The sequence below is a fragment of the Sycon ciliatum genome, chromosome 1 (assembly GCF_964019385.1).
Source record: "Sycon ciliatum chromosome 1, ocSycCili1.1, whole genome shotgun sequence".
Taxonomy (NCBI): Eukaryota; Metazoa; Porifera; class Calcarea; order Leucosolenida; family Sycettidae; genus Sycon; species Sycon ciliatum.
The window spans coordinates 31,441,535-31,453,649 of record NC_088643.1 but is presented as its reverse complement, the minus strand read 5'-3'; the positions used below and the strand labels follow the sequence as shown (position 1 = coordinate 31,453,649).

The 12,115-nt window shown below is 46.7% G+C and overlaps 1 protein-coding gene across 3 annotated transcripts in view; it reads right to left on the bottom strand.

Annotated features, from left to right (window-relative positions):
• Window positions 1-1,092: 1,092 nt before the first annotated feature.
• The window catches only part of LOC135822918 (probable cytochrome P450 524A1), a 13,876-nt gene continuing 2,853 nt past the window's right edge, over window positions 1,093-12,115 (bottom strand). Inside the window, exons 2-5 of one of the 3 annotated variants that reach the window (XM_065335761.1) lie at window positions 8,977-9,304; window positions 7,563-7,916; window positions 4,836-5,018; window positions 1,093-2,049 (exon numbers count right to left, since the gene is read on the bottom strand). In XM_065335761.1, coding sequence (XP_065191833.1) covers window positions 1,639-2,049; window positions 4,836-5,018; window positions 7,563-7,916; window positions 8,977-9,304 — 1,276 coding nt within the window. In that variant the 3' untranslated portion in view covers window positions 1,093-1,638. The remainder of the gene's footprint in view (window positions 2,050-4,835; window positions 5,019-7,562; window positions 7,917-8,976; window positions 9,305-12,115) is intronic. The other 2 variants (XM_065335768.1, XM_065335775.1) reach the window with 2 other exon arrangements.

Genomic DNA, 12,115 nt, shown 5'->3' with positions numbered 1-12,115 from the left:
TTTTGCCGGCAGCCACGATAGTTTTTATCCCTGCTTCCATACATCCTTTCATTGAACAGCCAAACGAAATTTTGTGGCGCGCCTTAGTTTTTTGTGGCGCGGGGGTCTCAAGTTTGTCACTTCGAGTTGTACACAACGATCACATCAACACCTCAAACTGGACCAAAAAAACCAAGTGAGCAAGTATTTCTACCTTGCGATTCTGCCTGGCCTACTCTGAAGATGGAGACTTCTACTTGGTAGCACATACTCGTATCAATAAGCTGGGAGGGAGAGCGTGGCGAGTAAAATGTTGGGATGAAAAGAGCCACATTCTCTCTCGGAAAAGGTCGTCGTTCGTTCCTACGCTGGCTACTTGCTCTTCCCAGCTTCTTTGTAGCTAGCTAGCTAGCTCTGCAGAAGGCTAGATTTTGCATGCACGTGCGAGATTCAGAGTCGAAATTTTTGTACTCTCGGATTTGCCGCCATCTTGACGAGTGGCCACTGCGAAACACCCGTGGCAAGGCTATAGAAACGTGTCACAAGGGAAGCAACGCTATAGAAACGTGTCACAAGGGAAGCAAGGCTATAGAAACGTGTCACAAGGGAAGCAAGGCTATAGTCTAGAAACGTGTCACAAGGGAAGCAAGGCTATAGAAACGTCAGCGTGTTTTCATGTAACACTGCCTGCACAGTGTAGCCGCCCTACTCTGTGACCATGGTGACGTTTTGGTCTATCGCTGCTTGTCATCAATTGCTAGCCCCCTCCTTCAGTCACTGTTTCTCCTGCGTTCAGTTGGCCCGCACACAAATGCTCGTACTCGTGGCCAGGATACAGCTGCCTTAGTATTACCTACTGTACATATTGGGTATGGACTGCGCTCAGTTTCTTTTCTGGCTGCAGGTCGGTGGAACACTCTTCCTCCAAACTGTCGTCAGGCACAATCTGCTGGTACTTTTGCTCACCTCACAAAGATTCACCTAGGGTTCCCTGTAACACGGCCATGCCTGTTGGGACTCCCCTAGTCAAATAATAAATACTACTACTACTACTACTGATGATGTGAATAAAGACTGAATAGCAGGACACGCACAGAGTAAGAACGGAGACGCTGAAATTTCGAATAATGTTTAGGAACATCACTAAGATGATTGGTCTAAAGGGAAATCCTTTTAGTTCCTCAAACAATCAGATCAAGCATACGGGCCAAGACTAAAACGAATGGGGTCATTGAATGCTGCACAATCAATAGTATATCTATCAGCTTGAGATTCTTTCTCAGTCTAGGTGACTGCGGGTGGAACAAAACCATAGCCGCCTGTCATGTAACTGTTACAGGTACTCCAGCGCAGCCAGGTACAATTGCTAAATGCATCAACAAGAAACAGAGCTATTGAGTAAGTTGCAAGAAACAGAGCTATTGAGTAAGTTAGGCTGGTTTGAGTAAACCTTTGCAAAGACTGATAATTGCATTGCACATTTTGCAGGCTTCACAATTTAGCACAAGACTACTTGTATGTTGCATGGGAGTGAACCACCAACAAGCTAAGTGACTCCACCGTACGTAAGTATGATTCATGCTTAGTGTATACTACTGGCCATGCAGCTAGCTACATGTACATTGCCAATGACATCATTGATGACATCATACCACTGCATTACGCTGGCTGGACATTGACCATGCAGCCATCAGCCGGGTAGATGGTAGGGAGGTAAATGATCTTGTCTCCACTCTCTGTCACCTTCCGCGTCCACTTTGTCCGTGTCACTAGCAGTGCTGCGAATGCTACCAGATGGTTCATAGCATAGCGTTGACCAAGACAGACATGTGGGCCGTGACCAAACACGAGGAAGCTCTTGCCGTGTGCCTCCGTGCGCTTCTCAGGACTCCAGCGATCCGGCCTGAATGATGTTCCTTCCTCAAAGTCTTCATGCTGCGGTGCCCAGAGGTAGGGTATGACAATGGTGCCCTTTTTCACCTTGTAGTCACTTGTCAGCTGGCAATCTTTCACAGCAACATGTGGTACCATGGTCACAGGGGGTCGGTATCTCAGCACCTCCCGCACCACCTGCGTCGTGGCAAACATGAAAAGAAAACAAAGAAATGCATGTTACAATGTGTGCAGTGTACAGCATGCAATATGTGTCCCATGACCTCAGCATACAATGTGTGTCATGTGACCTCAGTATAGAGGCTATGCACATGATTGATGTGTGTCATGTGACCTCAGTATAGAGGTTATGCACATGATGTCATTGTGGTGAATCAGTGGAACTGATGATGGGTGCTACTGCTAGGTAATATACAGAGTGATTCAGCAGAATTGTTAATGGGCGCTATGTATGTAGCAAGAGTCGCTAGTGCATTGGTGTGTAGTGAGTCAGTGACTTTGCCAAAGCATCTCATCTGATGACGTAATCGCGTAAACTCTATAATATAGAACTGTCTTCTTTACACGGAAAGGTCTATGAATATGATGTACATGAAGGTGTGCAGAGTGAAAATAGAATCAGACATTGTATATACGTGTAGTTCACATTCGTGGCAAAGTGTTTGTGTGGTGTCTAATTGTGTAGCTCTTTCATACACACCCACTCAGGCGCGTAGCCAGAGTGGATACTTTGCAGTCAGGTATCCATACTTGGTTGGCCAGAACATGTCGACATGCACTGTACTACTATCAGATCATGGACAAGTCTACAGGCACTGCGGACTCCACGCGTGGAGTCTACTGAGTAGATCTGCTGTTGACTGAAGTGAAGAAGGGTTCGCAGGATCCACATGTAATGTAACCATGTACTAGTAGGACATCTACAGTCTATTTGTGAAGCTCAAGGATAGGCTTGGACTTCTTTGAACCGCTGTTCGCGTTAGCTGTATGAACCACATTGCAACAATGCTGCACAGCACCGGTGCAGTGCGGATTCACACCCACATTTTGCACTAGCAAAACTGGAGTCGAAGACGGAAAGTCACAGTCTCTTTGTTTCGAAAGCTTTCAGTTTGTTTTCATTTTCTTTTTATTCTTCGCCACCAATTTCCAAGTTCTGTCAGTGTGTCAGGTACACGTGTGAAGCGATTCCACCAAGCGAAAATTGGAGATTTGTTTTCAGCGATTTCTTCCAAGCGTAATGATAGCGGTTGCTCAGACAACTCTTCAAGCGCTGACGCTGTGTCGGTGCCCGATTCTGTCGACTCTGGCGGCGAATTCGCTTCAGGGCAGCCCGAAAGTGTGGACTCTCCGAGAATCTCTGACTCTCAATATTAGTCTGGAACGTTGGGGGAGTTGTCGTCACCCGAGGATGGTCCCGGTTGTCTTGTCAAGGTGATTCTTTGGAACCTGCAGCGCTACATGAAGCCGGTACTCATCTTCAGCATCTGGTTGACGATGCCGGCGTTTTCTGAACGTTTGATGATCCGGAAAAAGGGAGAAGTGCAAGGACAGTGGCTGGTGCGCAGGGCTCGTGGCTGAAGTTGCCAGTTTCCGCTAAGTTCAAAGGAGACGTTTAAGCTACTGCAGCACCATTTCCGACCACCTAGGAGGTTTACCAGTCCATGCATACGTTATGGCTTCTTGGCGATGAAAGTACGTGGCCAGCACATAAGGCTCAGTTGCCACTGGCTGGAAACCTACGCCTGGCTGACCGTTTCCAAGTGTGTGAGTGATGGGTTTTAGTTTCACATGCACATACATGTAGTTTGGAGGGGAGAGCAACAAGTTTGGCCATCAACTAGGTCTGCTATTTTCAAGTCGCAAGCAACTAAACCACGGAGCATTCTCCCAATTATTGTGTGAACACCGCGGCTCACACCAGCCTGAACCAGTATCATGTATTTGTCGCAAATGCTGCTTACATAACCTGTAATCTACTCAATCTGCGGGCGGAACTGTTTCGTCCATTGTGGACTCGTAAGCGTAGCACAGAGGCTGTATTTATATTTTATAATATAATTATATACATTGAAACAGTGTACTAACTTTTGCTATCAATTACACGCTTCTGTATTGTATATTGCAACTGCCAGATATTTCCCCTAGCCCGCTCTAGTGGAATAACATGACATATTGTGTCATCTGTATCAAGGACCTTAAATACATCTAGACTTGGTTGCCCAAAGACATCTAGTATCCATACAAATATTGCCCGAGCTACGCCACTGCCCACTATTCGTATAACTTGAATGGACACGATGTCCTGCTTCGTGTCTGGATACCATGCTACCGTACCGTACGCTCTCTCTCTCTCTCTCTCTCTCTCTCTCTCTCTCTCTATCTCTCTCTATCTCTCTCTCTCTCTCTCTCTCTCTCTCTCTCTCTCTCTCTCTCTCTCTCTCTCTCTCTCTCTCTCTCTCTCTCTCTCTCTCTCTCTCTCTCTCTCTCTCTCTCTCTGTCGGCCATGCCGCCATTCTTGCATACTTAGTCTTCATCCGATGTAGCCCATTGAACAGGGCCATGTGATATGAAACTCTAACATCGTCACACTGCACAGAGAAAGTGCAGGACGTTTCACAAGAGTGTTTCCACTCCTGGTAGCAGTAGCAGTACACACTGTGCTGCATCAACAAGCAAGACATACCTGTTTAGCATAGGGCATAGCAAGACATGCCTGTTTAGCATAGGTCATAGCAAGACATACTGTAAGACATGTATATATAACGAGGAAGCAAATCTAACGTTTTAACGGATGACATTTCTTCGTTATAATAAGATCCGTTGAGGCCGTACTGCTTCATATATGCTGTGTGTGGATATGGCAGAATACTGCAAGATCGTTAACATATCTTCTCGTTAACCTATGAATTTTGGACAATCGTTAAATTTGCGACTCGTTATAATAACATGTCTTACAGTACCTGATTCGCATAGGTCATAGCAAGACATACCTGATTCGCATAGGTCATAGTCTCAATGTTCTCTGTACTGAGTGGCTCATTGTTGGGACGAACAATGCGCTGTTCCTCTACCATCTTCTCACGCACATCTGGATGGTCATGAAGCAGTTGAACCATCCACACAAGTGATGATGTTGATGCATCCTACAACAGACAAACACACAGCCAGGAAGGCAGGCAGCCAAGCAGGTAATGGTGGTCACATCGCCAAGCTATTATAACAAAGTAAGATGCTTGCATACATGTACATGTAGCTACTTAGAAATACATACCGTATTTTCCGGAGTACAAGCCGCAATCAGATTTTTAGTCATGAAATACAGACATTCACCCTATCACGCTGAATTTGCTCTATCACGCTGAATTTGACCATCGTAGCATAAGCCTGGCGCATCGCGTGACGTTTTTTGGGTGAAATTACAGGTGTTGTCAGTGCGGCATATAAAAAGTTATAATCCAGAAAATTGTATGGTACATGTGTAGCAGGCTGATGCACAGCACTGCTTACAGGCATCTGCCAGTATGCAACCGATCCCTGGTGGCTTAACACATGCCCTCATTCCATCTGACTAACTTATACAACTATCACATCCATATGGGATCATGAAGACATGGATGATTATCATCATCTATAATAGTGAAATGTTGCATCATCCCACTGCTGCACTTTCAACACCAGTTGAAGCCCACTTCTGGTCCCATATAGGAGAACTAATACATGCCCTACTAGTTGGTATTGACCAACAAACCAATGATCAGACCAGAGTGAATGATTCGTGAAGCAAAGCTCTGTTGCATTTTCCCATTTGATCCTTTTGACAGAAATGCAGATAGGAACATTAGAGTCAGAAGAGAATGTGTAGCTTTGTTTGGATTGCTTGTTCCATCTCAATAGTGACGGAGGCAGCAACTACACTGAGCAGCAGTATCCTGGATGGTTCTATTCCCATGCTGCACTAGCCTGAGTGGTGAGTCAGGTGAGCCAGGTGGAGACCTCTACCATCATGTGACACTCGACCAGGATCACGCGCTGTGATTTCTCACCATACAAAGAAACTCATGCGGCCATGGATGTATCATTATACGGACATTGCGCCGCCATCATGAGCTCATTCCAAGCGGAGCTGTCTGGCTCAGACAGTGAGTAAGGTAAGACAGAAGGCTCAAGGTTCTCCTCTGAATAGAGCGGTTTCACATCAGTTTGTCATGTGACTAAATTTGTGTACAAAAGTGATCATGTCATGTGTACAGTGGAACCAACATGGCTGACATTATGTGACCCGTAGATGCAGGGGTTGAGTGGAATTGGAACTAACATGGCATGTGATAGATGTGAAACCACCCTATATGGCAATGACCCAACCACTCTTGCTCTCACCTTACCCTGTGGTGGTGGCATCCCATGGAGGCAGAACGGTAGTTCTTGACCCGTACCATACATGGATCCATTACACTAGACAAATACAGTCCTTATTTGTACCTCTATGCACTGATTGTGTTATGTTCGGCCTGCAAGCCACGCAGGAGTCCATTGCGGACAAGACAAGGACTGATTTATTTTACAACGAGCATGAACATAATTATAAACACAGATGAGAGAGAGAGAGAGAGACAGTACAGAGAGAGACAATACGGCTACAAACACTATACACTACAGATTGCACATTGTTTTGTCGTCCGGGTCAGATGGGGGTATTGCTTGGCTGGGGATCAGATGGGGTATTACTTGGCTGGGGGTCAGTGGTTCAGTTTGAGTGGTGAATGACATGGGCTTGTGCTCGACTGCTGCATGTCATAGTAAAGTCATTTCAGAAAAGTTTTAGATGTTTTTCATCATTAGCCAGTTTCACAATACAGTCAGACCTCGCTTACCCGCACACGCGCATTTCCACAAAATATCCAGATAGGCGAGGGAACCGGATAATCGAACACACATAGTGTATGTATGCATGACATATGCTGTAAATCGGTAACCAATGAGTTTCTTCCGGATGGCAAGGGATCCGGATAAAAAGACCGGATAAGCGAGGTCTGACTGTATGCTCGTAAACCCGATTGGAAAGTGCCTTGAGGGGATTCACAGCACAGCTGGGAAAAACTTTGTCAGGTTTTAGGAACACTGTGCCTTGTTCTCTCAAAGTAGATTTAAAAATGGTTCAACATTCAAAATTAACCTGCATCATCAAACTACAGTAAAACCTGTAATGGCGACCACTCGACCATGGCGACCACTCGACCATGGCGACCACTCGACCATGGCGACCACTTTTCCTTGTCATAGACACATTCACATTCAAAACAGCTCGGATAAGGCGACCACTCGCACAACGCGACCGACGACCACAGACCCGCGACCGCGTTGCACAGTGCTAGTACATGTAAATGTATGCATTGCATGGTGCACCATGCATGGTAGATCTACACATCAGTGCAGGAAGTGTAGATGTGCATGGTGCACGCACGACACTTGACAGGTCTGAGGACCCAAGGCACATGAGTCGTGCTAGAGTAGCATAGGTGTGTGCACTGTGATACACTGATCAAAATGATGTATCACGTGACATGTGGATATGGTCACGTGACCCACTGAACCTGGATAAGAAGACCACCTAGCCACGGCGACCACTTTTTCTCGTCCCTTGAGGGGTCGCCTTAGACAGGTTTCACTGTACTGCGTTTCAGACATACCTGGCTGGCAAAGAGAAAATCCAGTAAGTGATAGGCAATTTCCTCTTCGGTGTTGTGTTTAGCTGTGATCTCTGCTGCCTCTTCTCCTTCATCCATCACATCAGCCACCTTCACTGCCCTCATCCAAACATCCAACAGGCAGCGTACATCGCCATCGTTGGCAATGTGATCGCGAGATGCGGCCACCATTGTCTTCAAAATGTCAATCAACTGTTCTCTTGCTTTCACTGCATACCACAGGGTGGTTCCAGGAAGAGAGATAGGAAGAGCTAAGAAACCTTCATTCAGCTTGAAGTATAGCTGAGACATGTTTTCCATCATAGCGTCATCTTTTATGTATGGCCCAACAAATACCTGCCGGTGTGAGAGAGAGAGAGAGAGAGAGAGAGAGAGAGAGATTTATACTTCGGGCTGAAGCAATTGACCCAAATTCCTTATCAACTAAGTTGAATCCTATTGACTATCTGACTGCCAACTACTTGTACTATCAACTAAAATCGCCCTCGAATAATTACCACGTACAGTAGAGTGCCGATTGTCCGCACTCCTTGTGAGCCGGCTGCCTCCAGAGAGGGGGGGGGGGGGGTCGGATGAGGAGAAAGTTCGGAAAAGGGAGCAGTCACACGTCCATCTAAGCACATTCCCTCATGTTTCCATCACTTCTCATTCTCTAGCTCCTCAAAATGACTCAACTGTGATACGTTGTCACACCAACCTGTTGCAACACATCTTGTGCACTCCTTGAATGGTGCCCCGGGTGGGGAAAAACAACTTTTTGTCCCTTCTATTCAGTGGAAACTCATTCTCGTCCTTTCAATTCAGTGGAAACTGGCATTTCATGTAGTTGACGTTCGGATAATTGGCAATCTACTGTACACAACTCCACAGCACATAATACTATTATACTAGTATAATATGCACATGCATGTTCTTAACCTGCCCACCAAAGACACAGATGGTGCATCACATCCTAACCCGGGCATTTGCCCTCTTCTTTGCCCGTGACTGCAATTTCCACAAAACTGACTCTTCACGCTGGAACCGACAATCAGTTCAAACATCCGAATGAACAGACCGATTGCAAAGGGGGCTGGCAGGAAGATCTTGAGAAATGCACTGCAGATATGGTGGGAAAATGCTAACTTACAGTCGGAACTTGCAGCTTTTTTTATTATCTTGAGGGTCACTATTTCTCTGCTCAGTAAAAAACTGATCCAATCTAATGGCTATTTTCAGCTTCTACTTGTACGTGTTTTTACTCTTAGAAAACAAGCCCACGGCCTGCCAGTACTGACAATGCAATAGTAAAACATAATACTCTCGAGGAATTACTAAATAATGCCAATACCTGCTGTGCAGCATACAGTGGAACTGTGACTCTGCACACAGCGCCGACAGAATACAGGAGACTCACCTTGTACGAAGTGTGAACATTCATATCACGAATACGTGGCCTCATCTCTACAAAGGTGTCAACGCTGCCCCGACTGCGGATCCAGTGATCAAGGTGCTCCAGAATGGTCGCCTCTTGGATGGACAGATACACACCCAGGGCACTGCGAGTGAACAACGGCAGCAGCATCTTCCGCAGGGCCTTGTGCGCTGGACCATTCATGTACGCTATGTTCTTATCCTTGCCGAGCATGATGGGAGCGCTGAGTGTCAACTGAAGGCGAAACGCATCCCCCATGTTATTGAAGACCTTGCGCATGGTCTCTCCATCGTTGACGAAGAGGAAGAACCTGCAGGCAAGGAAGACACCCATAATGTACTTCAAACTAGGTGTATAATGGCACATTAAACATACAGTAAAACTTGTAATGGCGACCACTCGGATATGGCGACCACTCGACCATGGCGACCACTTTTCCTTGTCACGGACGCATTCACATTCTAAACAGCTCAGATAAGGCGACCACTCGCTCAACGCGACCGACGACCACCGACCCGCGACCGCGTTGCACCGTGCTAGTACAGGCAAATGTACGCATTGCATGGTGCACCATGCATGATAGATATCTACACATCATGGTGCACCATGCATGGTAGATCTACACATCAGTGCAGGAAGTGTACATGTACATGTTACATCAGGGGCGTAGCACCCGCTACGACTGGTACGACCATGGCCGTACCACTTTTCCAAAACTGTGGTCCGTCCGGAACGTGCAAAACCGTAATAAAAAAATCAGGATCCATCGATGCATACTAGTACCGTAAAGTCCGGAGCAAACGCCCACTTCGCAGCAAACGCCCACCCCAGCGAGTCCATACTATTTTCGTCTTTTTCAGGTCAATATAGTTGTAAACAACTGGCATGAAGGTCGAATGCGTACGACTGTAATGCCTACAAACTGCCTATGTCCTACCAGGACTCTGTGCAAAAGCGATTGTCATCATCTTCCTGCAAAGAAATAACTTCTGTCGAGATTTCCTTTCATTCGATAAATGTGTCCTCTTTGTGGTAGTTCGTTCTCCATGTGGTACGAGTAATGCCGTAGAAATTTGTGCAGTGCCACGATGTCGCGCTGTCAGGAACAGTAATTGTTCTGATGAAGCGTCAGTCAACGACTTGACTGGTCCCAATATGGCAGTTGCAAGTCGAACAGGGTATGTCACAGAAGCTACACCTACAAAGTCGCTGCTAACTTGTTGAAAACTCCGAAGTGCTCAAGAAAAACACTTGACTTTGGGCGTTGTGTGATCTCTAAATGATGGCTTGAAACACCGTCAGAAGTGTATTTGGTTCCTTAATACTCTGTTCTTCGCTACTTTGTTATTCGAAAGAAAACCCGCTCGGATTTGCGAAATAAAACAACCATCATTATAAAATCACTACGAGCTAGCTCGTGGCTAGTGTGCACGTGCCTAAAGAGATTTTGAAACCAGGAAAAGTGGACATAGTTTACCGTAGCAAAGTGCTCTTCCCGCTACGCGTGTGAAATGCACTTTCGTACAGTAGGGGTGACAGTGCATGGGGTCAGTGTGTACAGGCCAGCAGATCTTGCAAAAATGGGGTGGGCGTTTGCTCCGGACTTTACGGTAGTAGTATGCGCATCAGACTTTGACCTTTTTCTAGGCTCGTACTCGTAGATCTGCCATCCATCTGCAGTCGTACTGAGTACTGTACTCGACTCGACTGCACAGACCCGGAACGCAGGATTTTGTGTCTTTTTTTATATTGTCCCGGGGGAGGTCCCCCGGACCCCCTCCAACACGACCTTCGGCCGCTCCGACCTTCGGTCGTACCACTTCCAAAACCCCTCCTACGCCCCTGATGTACATGGTGCATGCACGACACTTGACAGGTCTGAGGACCCCAGGCACATGAGTCGTATAGTAGCATAGATATGTGCAGTGTGATACACTGATCCAAATGATGTACTTCCTCCGTTAACAAAAACTTCGTGATGGATTTTGATGGATATGAAAACGCTTAGAACAGGTCAAGAACAGTTTGTATCGACTGCAAATCACTGGACGAAGGTAATTCAGTCTATGTACAGCGTCTTTACAAGAGAAACTGTTGGCGGAATGAGCAGAGAGTTCAGTTTGCGTCGCTTTCGCTCGACTCATTTTTGACCTGCTTCGCTGTCGTCATCTGCTGCACGCGAACCGTCATCTCTCTCGAGTCGTTGTTCAGCTCGTTTCAGCCTTGCCTCGGCTTCTTTGATCACATTCCGCTGACCTTGATGTCGCCGTCGTTCAAGTTAGTTGGCTTTCAAGCCGCATGAGCCACCGCGATGGCGATTACTCGTTTCCACAAGGGAGTCGTGAAAAATATTTTACGACTCCCTGGTTTCACCTTCGCTCTCCAGAACTCCGCGAAACGAGGAGTGAAGGCACAGCCAAACTGATTCCATTTTCTCTAATGGATACCCCTGCCAGCACTGAACGGCAGCGGCTAGCAAGTCCAGTCGACTTTCTTCAGCCACGAGACTCGCATCGGACTGCAGACTTCTGAAATAAAGCATGGTCATCAGCATTCGAATCTGGGCTTTGCGCAGGTTGAACAAGAACTTGAGTTCAGAATTATTCTCATCGAGCCGTGCGATCGGAGCAGCTCCTTGTTCACTCGCTCATTTTGTGGGCTCGCTGCTCCGTTTTATCGCTCTCTATCACTCTCCAACTTACTGCTAAAGTGGTAAAGAGGCGCTAGGCCAAGCAGCGCAATATCCCCTCGAAGAAGTGGTATTTCAGTTTCGCTCGCCATGACTGTCATCACCTATGTTTCCACAGCGCAACCATCGATTCCGCTCGGCTTGTTGTGAAAGGTCGCTTTCCTTGCATCGTACCTCTTTCATGGCATGCCAGGGAAGGCCAAGAAAGTGATAGCGACTCCTTTCACTGCCGTTTTTTCCCAAATCAGCCCCTCGAAAATCCATCACGAAGTTTTTGTTAACGGAGGAAGTATCATAATTATGTGGATATGGTCACGTGACCCACTGAACCTGGATAAGAAGACCACCTGACCACGGCGACCACTTTTTCTCGTCCCTTGACCTTGAGTGGTCGCCTTAGACAGGTTTCACTGTACACATGGTGTAGTAGCA